The 21,817-nt window shown below is 40.1% G+C and overlaps 1 protein-coding gene across 1 annotated transcript; it reads left to right on the top strand.

Moving 5' to 3' along the window:
* Positions 1-20,372: 20,372 nt before the first annotated feature.
* Positions 20,373-21,817, top strand: LOC145132258 (large ribosomal subunit protein uL13w-like). Its single transcript, XM_079066976.1, has 4 exons — positions 20,373-20,743; positions 21,163-21,279; positions 21,373-21,460; positions 21,574-21,817. Exons 1-4 carry the CDS (start codon positions 20,472-20,474, stop codon positions 21,715-21,717), a joined length of 621 nt encoding a protein of 206 aa, XP_078923102.1. The 5' UTR covers positions 20,373-20,471; the 3' UTR covers positions 21,718-21,817.

Here is a 21,817-nt window from a genome sequence, read left to right on the forward strand (position 1 = left end):
AATTGACATCATTACTGTAGTTGCTTAGTGTATGCATCACGACCATACATAATTAAGATCTTATAGCCTAAGAATGTTTGATTTAGCCTTATGTTCTGTTCTTGTTTGATTGGGAGCTTAGAGTAGGATTGGATATTCGAAAGTCTATAGGGTCTAGCGTTATGTATGACTGGCATACACTAGGGCTGCAGGGGTTGGTGGAAGTTTCATGGATGGGTGAGTTGTAGGGGACCGGTAGGTCAGTTGTGAGACGGTTAGCCTTCCTCTAGGAGTGAGGATTGAGTGTTCTCTATTATATGTATGTTGTTAGGGTGTTGTGGTGATACTTGAGACAAATATGGGTAGGTGTGGAAGGTAGTATGGGCCCGTACTACTGAAATCACAGGACCCATACGCGTAACAAGGAAGTCACAACCCCTAGGGATTATACAGGAGTTTGTTCCCAGTTACTTATGCGGATTGTCTGATATCTTCCTGTTGTGTTTCAGAATGGCAGTTACGAGGCGTTTCACGTCGGGGTCCGGATCAGGATCAGGACAGGGTGATCAGGAGGCCCCAGTGGCACCTGAGGCTATCGGCCAGGAGGGGCCAATGTTGACAGAGGATCGGGTCAGGGAGATCATCCGCGAGGAGGTGGTCGAGATTGTCTGGGGTCAGATTCCGGAGTTGTTCGGGACTATTAAGTCCGCTATGATGGAGTATTTCGACGACAGATATGCAGCCCTCGCTGAGACAGCTGCCGCTGCAGCCAACTCCTAGTGACAATGGGGTCCCTTTCCCCATGGAACACAGGAGCTCCACAAGCATGGAATTACCGGAAAGTCAGTGTGCGAGCTCCAATAATAGTCAAAATCTCCGCATGGAACGCGCCCAAGCATTCATTCACTATCTCTGAAACACAGCGAGAAATCTCCGCTGAGATGAACTCCCGCAACTACTTGCTAATTGACTCGGCACCTGCACTTGAGCCGGAACCCGAACCTGAACCATTTCCCTGCGAGCTCATCTCCAATTGAGATACAATCAAGACAACAATCAGAACTCGCCCAAGAATCCACCTTTCATAAGCTTCTTAGATTCTCCAAGACTCTCACCGATTCGAGTATGGATCCTGTGCTTTCAGTAGTACGGGCCCAATACTACCTTCCACACCTATCCATACTTTCATCAGCAATCCTCCTGAATCCTCTAAGTCACTTCTTCAAACCATTACGCCAGTACTCACTGAACCATACTACTAACCCAATGCAACATATCCTAGGCTTTCCTAGTTCCCAAACTCACCCAGTCCTCAGCTGCTGAAGGATTCCCATTAATGTCAACTAGCCACCTCATGAATATAGCCACATGCAACAGAGATCAGATAATCCTTCGAGTAAAAGACTCAACCCTAGAACATTTGGACTCAGACGATAGCTGCGCAATAGGGTCAAATCCATCACTCTGAGATTATCCAGCCCGTGCCACATGTGACTTAGCATATTCACTTAGTAGCTAGCTCACATTGCTAAGAGTCCCACAAAGCACAAAGGAAGCAGCATTCAAACAAAGGAAAATCTAACCAACATACTCCAATCAAACCATTCTATTCTCTAAGCAGGAATCTGTACTAGCATGCAATTCGAAGGCTCATACAATCAGGCATATCCTAAACAAGCCATCCTACCACTGGCTGATCAGTTCTAGCATGCAAATCTACAAGCTCATATAAGCATACAAAGGCATCTCTCATAGATCCTTAACTCTACTCTAGCATGTGAATCACATAATCATATCATATCTCATAACATACATGTATTGGTATTTTGGGAACCACATACTTGAGCTTGGTCGATTTCGGTGCGGTTTTTGGCCAAAACCGAACCGAAAACCGCAACTTCGGTTTTTTGAAATTTAGAAACCGCACCGTTCGGTTTTTATGCGGTTCGGTTTTTGCGGTTTTTTGCGGTTCGGTTTTTTTTTTGCGGTTTTTTGTTAGTTTTTTTTTGTTTTCGTTTTGCCTTTTTACTAAAACTCAAGTAACTCAGCGAGTTGCTTTGACTCAGATGAGGAGTGCTAATCATTTATTGGAGATAAACCGATACCACCACCTATTGGTTTGAAATCAAATTACATAACCACTCATCTAACATGTTTCTAATGCTTCAATATAATATGAATTTAATATAATATTTGTTTCACAAGTACATACGATAATATCAATTAATGTATTCATAAAAATGATACTATATCACTAGTACTCTTCATATTTAAATGTTAAAAAAATGTCATAAACATTATTTGTTATTGTAAATACCACGGAATGTATGCTTAAAAATATACAATCATCCTCCGATAGATAAGATAGATATTTATATTTATAGAAATTTTAATTGTCATAAGTACTTGGTTCTTACAAATATCAACACTTAATATATATATATATATATATATATATATATATATATATATATATATATATATATATATATATATATATATATATATTAAGTGTTGATATTTGTCAGGGCCGGCCCAAAGGGAGTTCAAAGTGTGCCCATGAACAGGGCCCACTGAAATCTAAGGGCCCAATTTTCTGCTAGCCTTTGTATTATCTTATTAGCCCAAATAATATTAGGTTTTGAGAAGAAAAGGAACGACGCAAGCAAGTGGGAATTACAAATTTTTGGGGGAAAAACGACGCTTAGGTTCCTTCAGTCTCACAGATAGTGGTTCAGATGCCAACGAAAAAACGTATCATCATCGAGCTCCTTAAAAATAGTCTCCTTCTTTAATTCTTTGTTTAAAATCAGAAATATCATTCGTTTGGAACCCTTCATTCCTTCAATCTTCGAACATCAGACGAATTTCAAAAGAACTGAGTTCTTACTTCTTTCTTCATAAACCTTCGACATCAAAAGGAAATCATAAGCCTTCAATCCTTGTTAGGAGCTGTTGAAAATCAGAATTCAAGGGTCTTAGGTATGAAAATCAAAAGGTATAATATATATTTTATTTATTTGATACACTTTTTTATCTGATACCTATTTTCTTGATATCAGAAGCAAAATATGCCAATCCAACTTCTAGGTTTCGAAGTTTATAATTCTTGAGTTGTTTGAAGTTTCAAAAACCATAAGGTAAATTTCTAAATTTCTGATTTCTAATTTTCTATAGGAACAAATTAGACTTACTCTTTACTAATAATGTCAATTAACATTCTGATTTCTGATTTTTGTTTTATGATTCGTTTATGATTTTTTACAGGTTTTTTAAGGATGAGGTGTTAAAACATTACTACTTTGGTTTTAGAATCTACAAATTACAGTTTTAGAATCTACAAATTGAAATTTTAGAATATACAAATTGTATTGTTTTGGATGAAATTTTAGTATTATATGTTGCAATAGAATATGCAGAATTATGATTGTTTTGCTTAAATTTTTATTCCTTTCTAGTTTTAGGGCCTATTTTTTGATAAATTGCACAGGGCCTTCGAAATCTCGCGGCCGGCCCTGATATTTGTAAGAACCAAGAACTTATGACAATTAAAATTTCTATAAATATAAATATCTATCTTATCTATCGGAGGATGATTATAATATATATATATATATATATATATATATATATATATATATATATATATATATATATATATATATATATATATATGCGGTGCGGTTCGGTTTTTTGCGGTTTTTGCGAGTCTAGAAACCGCACCGCACCGAGTATTTTCGATTTTTGCAAAACTAAAAACCGCACCATCGGTTTTTATTTCGGTTTCCGTTTTTCGGTTTCGGTTTATGCGGTTTTTTCGGTTTTTTTGGTTTGCGGTTAGGTTTTTGCTCACCCCTACATCACACCCTTTTCTTTGCTTGAAATTTTTTTTTATAAAAATGATTTTATTTTGAAAATTTTCATACCAAGTCCTCAGTTTGAGTTCAGACACACCCGAAAGTATGTCTGAATCCCTCAAACCAAGGCTCTGATACCAATTTGTAACATCCCAAAATTCATGACCAAAAATTTCATTTTTAATATAACTAAAACACATTTGTAACTTGGTTCACACATTGAAAAAAATTTTAAATAAAACATTTATCATAGTTCTTTCCCACAAATCACATATTGCGGAAAACATAAGTGTATGCGTTGCGATCGTCCCGAGCTCCTTTATTTGAAAACTGGAGGTACCTGAAACCAAATCTTAAAGCCGTAAGCATGAAACTTAGTGAGTTCCCCAAATACCACATACCATACATATCTACATACTGCCTAGCATATCTGGGTGCTGGCATACCCCTTCGGTCTCTTTTAACCGGATACTGTCTAGCATATAAGCACATAAATCACATACTGTCATACATAACCATGAGCCATACATATCATTCATATATCATAATCAATAAAGATGTTATGTGCCAAACATAGTCTTGCCGTTATGCCACAGGCCGCCACGTGGTCTTTCTTGCCAAGTCGGGGGCCACCCCCTGGGTCTTACAGACAAGTGCCAAGAGCCACCTCCTGGTCTTCCATGCAAGCATCACAGAGACAACTAGCATACATAGTACTCTACATAGCTACTTAGCATACAGTGTGCCAAGATCCACCTCCTGGTCTTTCATACATAAGCTCTGATTGGATTTGTTAATATTAAATACCATATAGGTCATAGAATCCATCCCCACTTCATCATCAATTGTAATATCCCCAATTTGGGTTTTATAGGGTTCATGGAGTTTTTTACCCAAATCATCTAATCCATCAATGGGATGATTGGATTGAGATTCGAACCATGAAAACCACTCAAGGGAGGTTAGAAAACCAAACTCTAATCATCAATCGAAGCCAAAATAGACATTGGGGTTCAACCCCAATCATGAACTCGAAAAATAGAGTTACAAGGGGAGAAATTATACCTAGAAAGCCTTTTATTCATCTTCATTTTGCTTGGATGCACAAAACTCCACTTGAATCAAACTCCATACGCTCTTGAGATCAAAATTGCCATTAGAGGAGGTGGTGAGAAGCTCAGTCACGTTTTTCTCCTTATGAGGGAATATATGCATCTTATTTCTCCAAAGTTTACAATTTGGTCCCCTAAGTTTTTTGTTTTGGCCAAAACCCACCAATCATCAATGCTTGTGATTTTAATTTAATTTTTTACATAACAGGTCCTTCTCCATCCATTACGTAACTTTTGTAGTCCCTTCCACTAACTGAGTCAACCCTTTGGTCAACTAACTTTGCCAATTTGACACTCTTGGCCCTTTAACTTTTAAAATGTTATTATTTTCTGTAACATCCATAAAATTCATGAAAATTTTAAACTTTTTAAGACAATCCAAAAATCATCATTGTTACAAATAGTTTTCAAAACATGTTCAATATCATAGTAATCCTAAAATCATGAAACAAAACATAAGGAGGTGCACGATCAAGCCTTTGCCTTCCCACGATCATCTGAGGTACCTGAAACATAACCTAAAATTGTAAGCCCAACGCTTAGTGAGTTTCCCTAAAATACCATCACAACACATAATCACAGATATCATAGCAACATCATGCATACCTAACCTTCATCATGTCTGGACCGCCGCACCGGGCCTTCAACCTGTTTGGACCGTTCTCCGGGCCTTCGGCCTGACTGGTCCGCCTCACGCGCCTTCATTCTATCTGGGCCGCCCTGGGTCTGTTGGCCTTCTACACACAGCATGACCGCCTCAACCCAACCAACCATCACATATCCACATATAACATAATCAAACATAACTAGCATATACAGGCAGTCATATAGGTCTAGCGGATCACTATAGCATAGCACATCCTATCTACCAGGATGCCGATCTAACAGATCACTACAACATATCAAGCATAAAATAAACTAGGATAACAATCCAAAGGGCTGGCGTTGGTGCCTTTGACCCGAGAGTATAGTGAAGACAACTCACCTCACACTGACAAATCGTACTAAAAACCTCCGGCTGCTGGCTCACTAAACTCCCCGAACTATCACAATAAATAAACATCCAATTAACTAATAAACCATACTTAAGGTAAATGGCCACTTTACCTTTTCCCTAATTGGAACAAGACCCAGGCCCAATTCTTGATCCAAAAAGCCAAAATTTATTCAAGACCCATAATTGGCCCAATTTTCCAAATTGGGACCAAACTCTTTTTTGGGCCTTATCCTAAGATCCAACCCTTCACTTGGCCCAAAACACTCATACTCAGATAGTCCAATAAGGACCTAAGCATTCAAGCCCAAAAGGTGGCCCAAAACTTGAAGCCTACATTCCAAAATCCAACAGACGGTTGTACGCGGGGCGTACTCCTGCGGTACGCGGGGCGTACACCGAGCGTTGCATTGACCCACATCGGGGTGGCTGACCGAGTACGTGAGGCGTACTCCCCCTTACGCAGGGCGTACCCTTGCAGATCAAAAAGTCTCATTATGTGCTTAATGTCTGTAGAACTTAAATCCAAACTAAAGATCCATGGTCCAAATGCACCCTAGAGCCATAAAGTCTCCAACTTTATGACTTTACACGTCCAAAAGTTCTTAATACAATGTATTAATCCATTAAGACCCCTTTTCCAAATGCATGGGACACTTCTAGCCATTGGAACCTCATTTTTATGACTAAGGACCCCTCCAAGGGTCTGAAAGGACGACTCAAAACATCTAGGACATGCCATGCTCAAGATGGAGTATTTGTGTAACACCCTGTTTATTTATTAAATAAATAAAAAAATTAATGAATGAATAATAGCCCTAAAATAAATAACTATATATCAAATGATGGTCTCGTAGAGCTAATTGTCACACTTTAAGAGATTGGGGGTTAAAAGTGTAAAATCCGGACTTAATTTGTAAGTATTATGGAAGGCAGGGACTAAATTGTAACTTTTGGGACTTCATTTAAAGGGATTTTAAAGGCTTAGGGGTTGTATTGTAAATTAGGGGTTTTATTTTATAAGGAATTATGGAAGGGAGGGCTGAAATGTAAGTTTTGGATTTCATTTGAAAGAGAATTGCAGGGCAGGGACTAATTCTGTCATTATGGTTCAAAGTTTTAAGGGAGCCGGTATATATGGTGTTAGCAACCAGCAAACCCTAACCCTAAGCGCCCTAATCCTCCAACCGCCACCTTCTTTGCGTAGCCGCCACTCCCATCGGCTCTTCTTGTTCCGATCAACCAAAGACCGTCGAGACCACTGCTGTCGGTGACGCCGTGAGTGGCTTGGAGGGCCATCGAGACCGGAGATAGAGATGCGAACGATGAAGAGTGGGCTGCCAAGACCATAATAACACCGGTGCTTGCTTTTCTTCTCCATTTCTTCTCCGGTGGTGTCTATCGGGTGTCGGTTGGTCGGGGCCGCCTCTCCGTGTTTCCTCTTCTTCTTCCGCCAAGTCCGACGACAAAGTTGTAACTACAAGACTGACGACCTGCTGCTCCCGTGGACAGGTCGGACTGTCGTGTTCTCCTCCGCCTTCTAGCCATCACGACACCGCCGCTGCTAGCCACTACTGCTGTCACTCCCGTTGACGTGCTTTGGGATCTCAGGCGACGATTGAGTGTGTGTGATACCTTGCTGTCACCGGAAAAAAGGATCATGAGGACCTCCTTTCGTTAGGTGTTGCTGCTTGCCGCCCTATTGTTCTCTGCCACCATCAACCACCGTGTGTAGGGCGGCTGTGTGATACATTTTGGGTGTGTGTGTGTTTGTTCCGATGGAGTGAAGGGTGGAGTATTCGTTGGCCAGAAAACCCAAGAAAAGCCACCGCCACCATCTGCCGCCGCCGGCCACCACAAGGTGGTTGTGTGTGTGTGTGTGTGTTTATTTGTTTAGTGTGTGTTTATTTGTTTAGTGTGTGTTATTTTGATATTTATCATTGTAAAATGTAAATTACAGCTTGGAATAATAAAAGAAATTGAAAACCACCACCTTAGGGTGGTGGTTGCCGCCTCCTGCCGCCACCGGTCGCCGTGTCGCGTGGCGGTGTGCCTTGTTGGATAGTGACTAGTTTGGGGTGTTTGGACAAGGGACTAAAACCCTAGTGGGCCTTGTAAGCCCTAATAGGCCCAATGAAGGCTAATGGGCTTAATAAACCCTAATGGGTCCAATGAAGCTTAATGGACCTAAAAGCCCAAACAGATGACTAATGAGTCTAATGAACCTTAATTGATCAAAAGACATATCAATTGGGTCTATTGGGATAAGATGGGGTTGGAAACCCTAATTAGGGTTTAGAAAACCCTAATATTGGATTTATGGGCTTGGACTTATTGGGACCCACTTTTGGGCCATTGGAATGGAATTGTGTGATTAAGCCCAATCACACCATATGACTTATCTAGAAGAATGATGGACTTAATGGATTAAGTCTTTAATGGGTTAAATGAGAAACACTTAACCCTAATCATCATTTTATGTGAAAACCCTAATTTCACTTGGGTTTATTGTTGGGCCTTTCTATTGGGCCATCCAAAGTCAAGCAATTGGACTATAATACTTTAATGGGCTTAGGGTAAGGCCCATGTAAGGGGTTTAGGCCCAATTTGGAAAATTGGGCCATAGATGGGCCACAGTTTGGGCCTTAATGATTATATGATGTTGGGCCTTATGGTAAGACCTTATAAAGGTTTGGGCCCAATTTGGAAAATTGGGCCATATGTTGGGCTGTGACTCATAGTTGACTTTTGGGCCTATGGATTGGGCATTGGGCTTGAATAAAGCCAAGCATGGGGTAATGTAGTAATGACCCAAGAACGTACTTATGATTATGTAGTGGAACCCAATTATTAATTGGGTGATGTTTGTTGTTGACAGTTCGAGAATCTGTCATCCAACAGCTGGGGTTGAGCCTGCGGGACTTCAGCAGTGTGGGATTGTGTCTATGGGACTTCAGCAGTGTGAGGTGAGTTACCTTCCAGTAACGGTGGGTCTACGGCCACAATGCCGACCCACCAGTAGGAGTTGTATGTTAGATGATTGTCTTTGTGATATTCACCTAGGTTTGCTACTACCTGATATGTTATATGCTGGCATGATATGTTATATATGATATAGGTAGTAGGGGGAGAATAGTCCCCAAGTTCGGTTGGTAGGACCGAAGGGTAGGTCGGCACCCCAGAATTGCCCGGCAGTATGTAGGCTATGTGATTGTATGGTATGTGGTACGATGGGGGAACTCACTAAGCTTCGTGCTTATGGTTTACAGTTTTGGTTTCAGGTACTCGTTTTTAAAGGAAAGGAGTCGGCTTGATCGCAACGCATCACACTATGTTTTCCGCACATGAGATCTTTGGGATTACACTCTGATATGGTTTTATGATAATATGTTTTGATTACTGACACTTTGGTTTGACACTAGATATTGTTATGAATGTTTTTATACTGATGGTTTTATGTAATAACTTATTTAAAAATGAAATTTCTAGCCTTGAATTTTGGGATGTTACAAGTCGGTATTAGAGCCTTGGTTTGAGGGATTCGGACACACTCTCGGGTGTGTCTGAACTCAAACTAAGGACTTGGTATGAAAAAGTTCAAAAGTAAAACCATTTTATAAAAAGGAGTTTGAAAAGAATTTGAAAAGAGAAAAGAACTTTGAAAAGAACAAGGTGTGTGATGCGTGCAATCAACCGAGCTCAAGTAAGTTTTCCCAAGATACCCATACATGTTATGTTATGATATGATATGATTATGAGAACTACATGCTAGATTAGGGCTAAGGATCTAGGAGGATGCCTTACATGCCTATTGTATGTGCTTGTAGACTTGCATGCTAGTACTGATCAGTCAGTAATAGGATAGCCTGTTTAGGTTATGCCTGATTGTATGAGCCTTTGAATTGCATGTACAGATTCCTGATTAGAGGATAAAATGATTTGATTGGAATATGATGTTTAGATTTTCCATTGTCTGAATGCTGTTTGCTTTGTGCTTTGTGGGACTCTTAGTGATGTGAGTTAGCTACTAAGTGAATATGCTAAGTCACATGGGATACAGGCCGAATAATCTCAGAGTGATGGACTTGCACAGCTCTTGTCTGAGTCCAACCGTTCTAGGGATGGGTCTTTTACTCGAAGGATTATCTGATCTCTGTTACTTGTGGCTATATTCATGAGGTAGCTAGTTGACTATAGTGAGAAGTCTTCCAACAGCTGAGGACTGGGTGAGTACGGGAACCTAGGAAAGCCTAGGATATGTTTCAGTGGGTTAGTAGTGAGGCTCAGTGAGACTTGGGTGTACCAGTTTGAGGAAGTGACTTGGAGGATTCGGGAGGATCGCTGAGGAAAGTATGGATAGGTGTGGAAGGTAGTATTGGGCCCGTACTAATGAAAGCACAGGATCCATACTCGAATCGGTGAGAGTCTTGGAGAATCTAAGAAGCTTCAGGGAAGAGTTTGTGACCCAGTTTGGGGACAGAGGATGTTCCAGTTGTTGCAGCTTAGCCATTGGCAAGTGAGTTAGTGAGCGTGGCAGGGTGTCAGACCCTGAAGGATATGATTTCCAAGAAGTTGCAGATGCGAGATCGATTTGGAGCACCCTGGAAAGAGAGGGTTGTGCCAGGTGCGTATAGTAGAGGGTCCCGGGAAGAGACCCATGACTTATGATTATCGGGTGAAAGGCCAGTAGGGCCTGAGTCAGTGCAGCACGTACAGGACAGTGCACAAGAGAGTTTGTCGCTCCAAGGGTTTAGGCTACTACAGGGTAGCGGGGTTGGTCATGTCAGCAGAAGGTGATCAGTATTCCTCCAGATGTTGCGGGTATGTCATCTTCTATTGCTATTAGGTGGATGTTTGGAATATGTATCGCCTTGGAATTTTGAGTGAGTTTGGATAAGTCAGATCTCGAGTCGGTTTTCTGCTAGTGTCTGGGTTATCAAGGATCATATATGCCATCCTGCATGTCGAAAAGTCCTTGATGAACCCATAGAAGGACGCATCTTGCGGAGTGGGTTCCGCACGTACCGTTATTATTTCGGATATTTGTCGGGATCTATGCAGGAGTATTATTTAGAGGATACCCGGTCAGGATTAGAGTGATAGTTCTCCAGTGAAGTCAGCGTTCAGGGGTTCTATCATTGTTCAGGTGTGGTCGACAATTGTCTATGGATGAACTTTGGAGTTCAAGGCACTACCGTTGTTAGGGAAGGACTGGTAGCATGAAGATAGTGGAGTCTGTTGCGGGTGATAGGTTCATAAGTGGTTGGTCATCGGATGTTCAAGAGAATTGCTTTTCTCGCATGGTTTCTATTTGGTCAGAGTTCAATAGCGCTGCGAGATTGGAAGTGGGAACGAGGATTCATCAGCCAGAGTGAAGATTAAGGCCTTCAGTGGGCATCATGGGAGATGGATTGAGGTGTCACACTGGATCAGATTTCAAGAGTACTCATCAAGATTTCCGAGGATGGGAGATCTCAAGGTTTAATCGATGATTAAACGCTAGCATTGGCAGACACAGGTTGTCATCAGTGGGATATTAGAAAGCGAGAAGGATTGGGAATCCTTCAATTCTCATGTACCGTGAAGACTTAGTCGAATCTAAGTGGGGGAGTGACTTTTTGTAAAGTTCCCTAAATGTGAGTCTGGTTGCACGAGGTGCAATCTCTTGGGCACCTTGTCAACCAGAAGGGTATTCTGGGCGATCCGGCCAAGATAAAGGCCGTGATGCAGTGGGAGATTCCGAGGTCTCCATCCGAGATTCGGAGTTTCCTGGGTATAGCGGGTTATTACCGGAGATTTATTCGAGACTTCTCTGAGATTGAGGTCCCCTTTGACCCGACTGACCAAGAAATCGGTGGCCTTTCGTTGGGGACCTGAGCAGCAGGCAGCCTTCGAGACTCTCAGACAGCGGTTGTGCGAGGCACCGATTCTCACCCTGCCATAGGGTGTAGATGATTTCATGGTTTACTGTGACGCTTTGATCACGGGCATGGGTGCGGTACTGATACAGTGGGGTCACGTGATAGCAGGTTCCGGGAACCAGGTTAGAGTTCCGATTAGGACTCAAGTTCAGTGGTGTGTTAGGCCGAGTGCGTGTTCGGCCCGATTTGGAAAGTGTTGGAAGACTACGGGGGTAGCCGTAGCATTCACTAGCAGTCAGATAGTGTTAGAGTGTTGTAAGTATGCGGGTGTAGCCGTAGCATTAACTAGCAGTCAGATAGTATTAGAGTGTTGTAAGTATGTGGGTGTAGCCGTAGCATTCACTAGCAGCTAGATAGTGAGAGAGTGTTGTAAGACTGCGGGGGTAGCCGTAGCATTCACTAATAGTCAGTTGGCATGGAAAGTGCTGTAAGACTGCGGGGGTAGCCGTAGCATTCACTAATAGTCAGTTAGCATGGAAAGTGTTGTAAGACTGCGGGGGGTAGCCGTAGCATTCACTAGGGGTCAGATAGCGATAGAGTGTCGTGAGACTGCGGGTGTAGCCGTAGCATTCACTAGGTAGATGGCATGAGCGTGTTGTTAGAACGCGGAAGGAACAATAGTACCCACCAGTTCGGGTGTAGCAGTAAGGATATGGAAATCCACGTATTGGATTTCAGAATCACCCAGACGGATTAGATCTGGTTGAGCCAGTGATAAGACTGTAGGAATGCCCCTATAGTTATGAGATCAGGGAAGAATGGACTGCGTAAGGTCATTTGGTATATTAGGCTACCATTGGTCGGGTAGCAATCACCTTTAGCCTTGAATTCGGTAATGCCAGGATTCGACACATGGATCCGATCGGTTGTATTATGAGGTTGTTAGAGCCACAATGGCATGATAACTAGTGGCAACTAGTTCAGAGAAGGATTTCGTTCAGGAGTCGTGTGAGGCGACTAAGTGGGAGTCCTTTGGCTCCGCAGCCGGGCCGGAACCCGGTAAATTCAGATGACTGACGGATGAATTGAGACCAGGAAGGTCTCGATAGATTTTGGAAAGCAGCCATGTGGCAACATACTGCTTCAGGCATTTCAGTGTTCGGGCAGTTTCAACGACTGAGCAGTATTAGTATTTGTGTTTTGGGTTGCAAGTTCGGACGGAATAACAGATTGTTTGGGTTATGCTAAGTCAATCACAGTGGTATTATATGAGCTTAGGCCGAGTATAAGTGACCGACAGAGATAATTGGGTCTGTGATTTCCGTTTTCTAGTGGGAGCCTCAGGTTATCAGTAGTTGAGTAGTCAGTTGAGGGATAAACAGACTAGATTCAACGATAATGATTCAGTATGAGTGGTCTATTAGGGATTCAAATCATCTCGAGACAGCAGACTTCAGACGGAGTGGACGAGATCTGGTTGCAAGGAATTCGTTCACCTGCGGATTTTAGGGCTTTACGAGGATTGGTCATGGCTACCCTGGGAAGGCTAGGGTGTGCCAAGGTTGGTGACCATGCTACTAGAGTAGCTGGGCGAGTAAGGAATGGTAAGGAATTATTTCGAGGACGAAATTTAATTTAAGTGTGGGAGAGTTGTAACACCCTGTTTATTTATTAAATAAATAAACAAATTAATGAATGAATAATAGCCCTAAAATAAATAACTATATATCAAATGATGGTCTCGTAGAGCTAATTGTCACACTTTAAGAGATTGGGGGTTAAAAGTGTAAAATTCGGACTTAATTTGTAAGTATTATGGAAGGCAGGGACTAAATTGTAACTTCTTTGACTTCATTTGAAGGGATTTTAGAGGCTTAGGGGATGTATTGTAAATTAGGGGTTTTATTTTGTAAGGAATTATGGAAGGGAGGGCTGAAATGTAAGTTTTGGATTTCATTTGAAAGAGAATTGAAGGGCAGAGACTAATTCTGTCATTATGGTTCAAAGTTTTAAGGGAGCGGGTATATATGGTGTTAGCAACCAGCAAACCCTAACCCTAAGCGCCCTAATCCTCCAGCCGCCACCTTCTTTGCGTAGCCGCCACTCCCATCGGCTCTTCTTGTTCCGATCAACCAAAGACCGTCGAGACCACTGCTGCCGGTGACGTCGTGAGTGGCTTGGAGGGCCACTGAGACCGGAGATAGAGATGCGAACGATGAAGGGTGGGCTGCCAAGACCATAATAACACCGGAGCTTGCTTTTCTTCTCCATTTCTTCTTCGATGGTGTCTATCGGGTGTCGGTTGGTCGGGGCCGCCTCTCCGTGTTTCCTCTTCTTCTTCCACCAAGTCCGATGACAAAGCTGTAACTACAAGACCGACGACCTGCTGCTCCCGTGGACCGGTCGGACTGTTGTGTTCTCCTCCGCCTTCTAGCCATCACGACACCGCCGCTGCTAGCCACTACTGTTGTCACTCCCGTTGACGTGCTTCGGGATCTCAGGCGACGATTGAGTGTGTGTGATACCTTGCTGTCACCGGAAAAATGGCTCGTGAGGACCTCCTTTTGTTAGGTGTTGCTGCTTGCCGCCGTATTGTTCTCTGCCACCATCAACCACCGTGTGTGGGGCGGCTGTGGGATACATTTTGGGTGTGTGCGTGTTTGTTCCGATGGAGTGAAGGGTGGAGTATTCGTTGGCCTGGAAACACCCAAGAAAAGCCACCGCCACCACCGTAAGGTGGTGGCTGCCACCATCTGCCGCCGCCGGCCACCACTAGGTGGCTGTGTGTGTGTGTGTGTTTATTTGTTTAGTGTGTGTTATTTTTATATTTAGCATTGTAAAATGTAAATTACAGCTTGGAATAATAAAAGAAATTGAAAACCACCACCTTAGGGTGGTGGCTGCCGCCACCGACCGCCGTGTCGGGTGGCGGTGTGCCTTGTTGGATAGTGACTAGTTTGGGGTGTTTGGATAAGGGACTAAAACCCTAGTGGGCCTTGTAAGCCCTAATGGGCCCAATGGAGCCTAATGGGCTTAATAAACCCTAATGGGCCCAATGAAGCTTAATGGACCTAAAAGCCCAAACAGATGACTAATGAGTCTAATGAACCTTAATTGATCAAAAGACATATCAATTAGGCCTATTGGGCTAAGATGGGGTTGGAAACCCTAATTAGGGTTTAGAAAACCCTAATATTGGATTTATGGGCTTGGACTTATTGGGACCCACTTTTGGGCCATTGGAATGGAATTGTGTGATTAAGCCCAATCACACCATATGACTTATTTAGAAGAATGATGGACTTAATGGATTAAGTCTTTAATGGGTTAAGTGAGAAACACTTAACCCTAATCGTCATTTTATGTGAAAACCCTAATTTTACTTGGGTTTATTGTTGGGCCTTTCTATTGGGCCTTGATGATTGGGTTATTAATGGGCCATCCAAAGTCAAGAAATTGGACTAGAATACTTTAATGGGCCTAGGGTAAGGCCCATATAAGGGGTTTGCGGCCAATTTGGAAAATTGGGCCATAGATGGGCCACAGTTTGGGCCTTAATGATTATATGATGTTGGGCCTTATGGTAAGACCTTGTAAAGGTTTGGGCCCAATTTGGAAAATTGGGCCATATGTTGGGCTGTGACTCATAGTTGACTTTTGGGCCTATGGATTGGGCCTTGGGCTTGAATAAAGCCAAGCATGGGGTAATGTAGTAATGACCCAAGAACGTACTTATGATTATGTAGTGGAAACCAATTATTAATTAGGTGATGTTTGTTATTGACAGTTCGAGAATCTGTCATCCAGCAGCTGGGGTTGAGCCTGCGGGACTTCAGCAGTGTGGGATTGTGTCTACGGGACTTCAGCAGTGTGAGGTGAGTTACCTTTTAGTAGCGGTGGGTCTACGACCACAATGCCGACCCACCAGTAGGAGTTGTATGTTAGATGATTGTCTTTGTGATATTCATCTAGGTTTGCTACTACCTGATATGTTATATGCTGGCATGATATGTTATATGTGATAGTGGTAGTAGGGGGAGAATAGTCCCCAAGTTCGGTTGGTAGGACCGAAGGGTAGGTCGGACACCCCAGATACGTCTGACAGTATGTTATGATATGTTTATATGCTGGCATGATATGTTATATGTAGTAGTGGTAGTAGGAGAGGAATAGTCCCCAAGTTCGGTTGTTAGGACTAAAGGGTAGTTCGGACACCCCAGATATGTCTGATAGTATGTTTATGTTATGATATATGTGATAGTAGCAGTAGGGGGTGGAATAGTCCCTGAGGTTCGGTTGTTAGGACCGATGGGTAGGTCAGCACCCCAGAACGGTTTGACACGGGTATGTCAGCACCCCAGAACGGCTTGACACGGGTAGGTCAGGGTAGGTCAGCACCCCAGAATGGCTTGACATGGGTAGGTCGGCACCCCAGAATGGTCGTACCGGGTAGGTCGGGCACCCCAGAGTTGCCCGACAGTATGTAGGTTATATGATTGTATGGTATGTGGTACGATGGGGGAACTCACTAAGCTTCATGCTTACGGTTTACAGTTTTGGTTTCAGGTACTCGTTTTCAAAGGAAAGGAGTCGGCTTGATCGCAGCGCATCACACTATGTTTTCCGCACATGAGATCTTTGGGATTACACTCTGATATGGTTTTATGATAATATGTTTTGATTACTGACACTTTGGTTTGACACGAGATATGGTTATGAATGTTTTTATACTGATGGTTTTATGTAATAACTTATTTAAAAATGAAATTTTTGGCATTGATTTTTGGGATGTTACAAGTTGGGACCAAAAAGAAACAACAAAAGGCCCAAACATGGGATCTATCAAATAAACCATAAAGATATGAACTTTATACCTTTAGATGGTGGAGAAGAGAGCCAAACTTCTAGATCCAATCCTTGCTTCAAGCTTCCAAGCTTCTTGATGCACTTCTCCTTCCTCTAACACACCAAGAACACACTTTAGGGCTCTCAATCTCACTTTAGGAGGCTAGGGTTTTGCAAGAACGGATCTAAGACTTTGGAGGCTGAAAAGGTGGGAATAAATGAGCCATAAGGATGCTTAAATACCCCACAAACCCTAAAACTTAGGATTTCCTTCAGACACGAGTACACCCTACTTTCATACGTGTATGCCTAGCGTACTAGGGCACGCCCTAATATGCTCAACATACCCACATGTACGCTTAGCGTACTCCTCCTGGCTCCAAAATTACAAACTTTCCATTAGGGCTTCCCATGACTACTTCCGTCCAATCCAAAGGCCAAAATAACATACATTAAAAACCAAGGGATGAATTTATAAATACCTGAATTCTCGGGATGTTACATTTTCACTTCTAAATTTCTAAACTTGATACTAACTAATGATATGAATATTCCTTGATGGTTTAACTATATATATCATTTTTTATTTATTTACTTTATAATTTAAGAATCTAGTTTTAAATTTTAGGATGTTACATATATTTAGATATGTGTGTGAGTTTTCCATTTTAAAAAAGCATAAGATGTACTCCAAATCCTTTATGTTGTTGGTTGTCATTAAAGTGCATATATGATTTTAGTAAATTCTATTCTTTGGTGAGATCAAAACCATAGTCATCACATTCATCCTAATTGGAGCTATTATGTAATCATTGGTGGTTTACTTTAATTGCATGTTATTATTACATAGAAGCACTTTGGATCTTTATGACTACATAGTGTACAAACCATTCAACGACCATAATTTAGTATGAAACATCTATTTTCTTATTTATTTCATTTTTCTTATTTAATATAATGTTTTTATTTAAATATTTTGGTGCTCAGTTTTGTATTATGTTGTGAAAATATCCACGACCCTCCCTACACCATGCTATAGCTAACATTTCATTCCTTATTGGTTCAGGTATTGCAATATTAAGCTTGAGGATTTCTTGATGTAATAGATTAATATTTCCATCATTTTATCTTTTTATGATTAATGAACATTGACTTTTAATTATTATCCCTGTAAGAAGAGGAATAAGCCATTCAAAGATAAAGAAAGTGGAAAGGGTGTACTTTGTGGGAATTGTAAATCATAGATAACATTCGACAATGTTATGGTTAATGTATCTAAAGCTCAATGATATAACATGTTTGTTTTTACAATGTTCAATAAATATGCATATATCACGCATTAACCATATTATGAAGTCTCATCACAAAACCCTCAGATTTTGTCCACTAGGAAAGAACTCAGACCTTCTCTTCAACTCATTCGTGGCAAGAGGTACCCTGTTTCTCGAATCTTGGATTATATATGATTGTTTATGATTTTAATATATTATCAAACACACCATATGGAATATGGAGATGAAATATCAAAAATTCAACAAGACTAACAAATCTTCCTCGTGATAACATAAAATTTGTTGAAAGACCAACTTAACTACATTTGAAGCTCATAAAGCATGTGCAGTTCGCCCGATCACCTCTGCAAGTGTCAATCCTAATTTTAGAGATGCACATGTCTGGAATACATTCTAATATGCATCACATTATGAAAGATTACAACACATTTTCCAATTAACGATCATTTTTTACTTTTGTCATTGTATGTTTGCCAATTAAAGTATTTTTTTAAAGAGGAATACTAGTTTCATTAGTTAAATCTGTTTGGCTTGCAGATGCTATTGATGATCTAACACCACTAAATACAAGTAGACAAATGGATGTTCATCTAGCATAGAGTAAAGGGCATAAGTGGATTGGTTTATGCAGTGATTATTGTATTAGTACTATTATGTCGTAGGTTTTAAGGGAATTGGTAGCACCTGGTTTCATGTAGATGCTCTTATCAAGACAACATATTAAAAACTAAACAAACATATACTTTTAAGGGAACTTCTACATGACACATACAACAGGTTAATATTTGTCTTGGTTGGATACTTCAGTTGGAGAATCTAGAAATGGAAAATTTATACATCAAATCGATATAATTTTTTTGTTGGAGACTTATACTTTAAATTCCTTGTAATTTTTTTTTTCCTTTTTTCAGTTTTTTATAATTTTAAAACTATATATCATGTCATCCAATTTTGTCGTTTTTTGACTTTTTGGTATTGGTTGAACCAGTTGAATCGTCCAAGTGGAGCTACTCAATTGTGTTTTATATTTCATTATGTATCTTTAATTAGGTTTATGTTTACATCTAATATGATATGTTATATCTCAGAAGTACAGGAGGCAGTTTCAGAATCTTCAGATGATTGACACTTTAGAGAAAATGATAAAAAAATGTTGATGATGATGAATCTGAAACAAGAACTTAACCCAAACTTTGAAGATTTCATGGGACATCATCAAAATGGTAAAAAAAAAAATGTATGAAAGTACACTAGTGGATTTTTAAAAATATAGTGCTCTTACTAAGAAAACATTGAAATATAAAGTTTTACAGAAAAAATGAAAGAAATGTTATGATAACTGAATAAATGAAAATACAAAGCTATATTTCTGAAACATTTTGCATCGGTCATGTATATATTTCTATATTTTAGTCTAGCTTTATCAAATAGTCAAAGTAATTAAGTCAAAGTAATTAAGTCGCAAGATGTTTCATAAATATAATAAATAGCATTGCTATTTTGTGATAGGATTTATAATACATTGTCATTTTTTACATAATAGATGGAACATGAAGACGATGTAAATTTGTGATTGGCTTAAGGTTAAAATGTCATATATCTTTTTCACAAGGCCATTTAATAGTCATCATAAAGGTTTTGATAATAAAATGTGATCAAAATAAAAACTATATGTCATTTGAAGATTTTTTTGTTCTCTATTGTTGAATTATAGTAGTTGAAAATTTTGAGTTTTGATTGAATGCAAATGTATTTTCATTATTATTCGGCCTGCACGACATTTTATGACTGATCATCTTCGTGTTTATTCTCACTATTTTTAATCAAGCATAATCATCCGCTTAAATTTTCCTTTATTCAAAAACACTAATTAACAATACATGTCATTTTTATTAAAAAATTTTACTCATACCCGATACAACCCACCGAAATGAAACACATTGCTATCTAAAAAGTAAAAACTACTTGTCGAAAGGACCACATAAGTATAAAACTATAAATATGTTGAAAAATATCTATACTATTTATTAACCATTAACAGTGTATTACGTAAGTTATAACCTAATTTTTCTAACGTAAGAAAATAATTATGATGGTAGTGTATATGTTAATATCATTTAAACAAAGATATTGCATATTATGATAGAAAACATGAGTTTGACAACTAATACCAAATTATTAAACTTTATATTTAATTTTATTTATTTCGCTATATATATTTATTTAAAGAATGAATATCAGTCACAAATATAACTATCAAACTTATCAAATATTTTATTAAAACATAGAATACAAGTAAATAGTTGATATGATGATACCAACTTACATAATCTTTGTTCTTATCTATATATTTTGCTTGGGTATCGGCCCATGAGATTTGGAAGTGGGTTTTAATATCGGCCCAACTTATCTACAAACCAGTGTACAAAACCCTAAACACCTTAACCCTAAATACAACACATACATTCCTCCTCGCAGCGATTCTAGAGACGGAGGCGTAGGGATTGAGAGAAAGCAAGAGAGCTGAGAAAATGGTGTCAGGATCGGGAATATGCGCAAAGGAGGTGGTTGTTGATGCTCGCCATCACATGCTTGGCCGGTTATCGTCGATTCTGGCTAAAGAACTTCTCAACGGCCAGAGAGTCACCGTCGTTAGATGTGAAGAAATCTGTCTTTCCGGCGGCCTTGTTCGTCAGAAAATGAAATACCTCCGTTTTCTTCGTAAGCGTATGAACACCAAGCCGTCTCACGGTCCTATCCATTTCCGTGCCCCTTCTAAGATCCTCTGGCGTACCATCCGGGGGTAAACTGTTCTAATCATACACATTTATGTCTACATATCTGTTTGTTTACTTGTACATCACAATCACAAACTTTCCAAAAACAGTTATGGTATTGTGTCTCCCTTAGTTTGAACCAATGCGTATCCACTCTTCTCAAATTGATTAAGTTGTCTGTGATAATCAGAAATCAATCTAACTAGCACTCACTATATTAGTGAACTTGACTGGAACATTGCTTATTTTTTGTGATCTGAATGGAAGAATATAAGGTTGATTAGAAAGATCAGTTACAAATGATTAGCTTTTGCATATTATCATATGGTACATCGTTGTGTTGTCTTATGTGATAATTCTGTTGCCGAACAATTTGATTTTTTGTTGTTTTTTTGGATTGGTATTCTTTGTTACCATTGTTCTGAGCTTCTTGTTGTATTTGCAGGATGATTCCACACAAGACTAAGCGTGGAGCTGCTGCTCTTGCAAGGTTGAAGGTTTATGAAGGGGTTCCTACTCCTTACAACAGGAAGAAGAGAATGGTCATCCCTGATGCTCTCAAGTTAGTACCTTTATCAGTTCTATATCTACTGTTTTTATATGTTTCTGGATTTTTTCCTGAATGGAAGATTTTTCTCTCAAAATAAAATTGCAGGGTTTTAAGGTTAACAGCTGGACATAAGTACTGCTTATTGGGCCGTTTATCTTCTGAGGTTGGATGGAATCACTATGAAACCATCAAGGTGAACTTACATGCTTCCTTATTTATTAATAGCATTGTTTTATTTCATGGTGTATTTGTTTAAACACTGTTTCAGATAGTAATTGATTTGTTTATCTTGTGGTGTTATTGCAGGATCTTGAGAAGAAGAGGAAGGAAAAGGCTCAAGTGGTGTATGAGAGGAAGAAGCAGATTAATAAACTGCGCGCAAAGGCAGAGAAGGCTGCAGCTGAGAAACTTGGGCCACAACTTGAGATCCTTGCCCCTGTTACCTACTAAAGGTTTTGATCTTAGTTTCTGTCTAGGAATTTTTGTGTTTGATGCTGGAGACTATTTATATCTTTATTTGCAATATGAGAATTTATCGTTTCAGATTTAA

The sequence above is a fragment of the Lactuca virosa genome, chromosome 8 (assembly GCF_052849685.1).
Source record: "Lactuca virosa cultivar CGN04683 chromosome 8, Lactuca_virosa_CGN04683_v6, whole genome shotgun sequence".
In the NCBI taxonomy this organism is placed as follows: domain Eukaryota; kingdom Viridiplantae; phylum Streptophyta; class Magnoliopsida; order Asterales; family Asteraceae; genus Lactuca; species Lactuca virosa.

Excerpts from the sequence above, each read along its gene's own strand:
- LOC145132258 (XM_079066976.1), top strand. The coding sequence starts at position 20,472 with ATGGTGTCAGGATCGGGAATATGCGCAAAGGAGGTGGTTGTTGATGCT. Across the intron at positions 20,744-21,162 it reads CTCTGGCGTACCATCCGGGG|GATGATTCCACACAAGACTA; the intron begins GTAAACTGTTCT and ends TTGTATTTGCAG. Across the intron at positions 21,280-21,372 it reads GTCATCCCTGATGCTCTCAA|GGTTTTAAGGTTAACAGCTG; the intron begins GTTAGTACCTTT and ends ATAAAATTGCAG.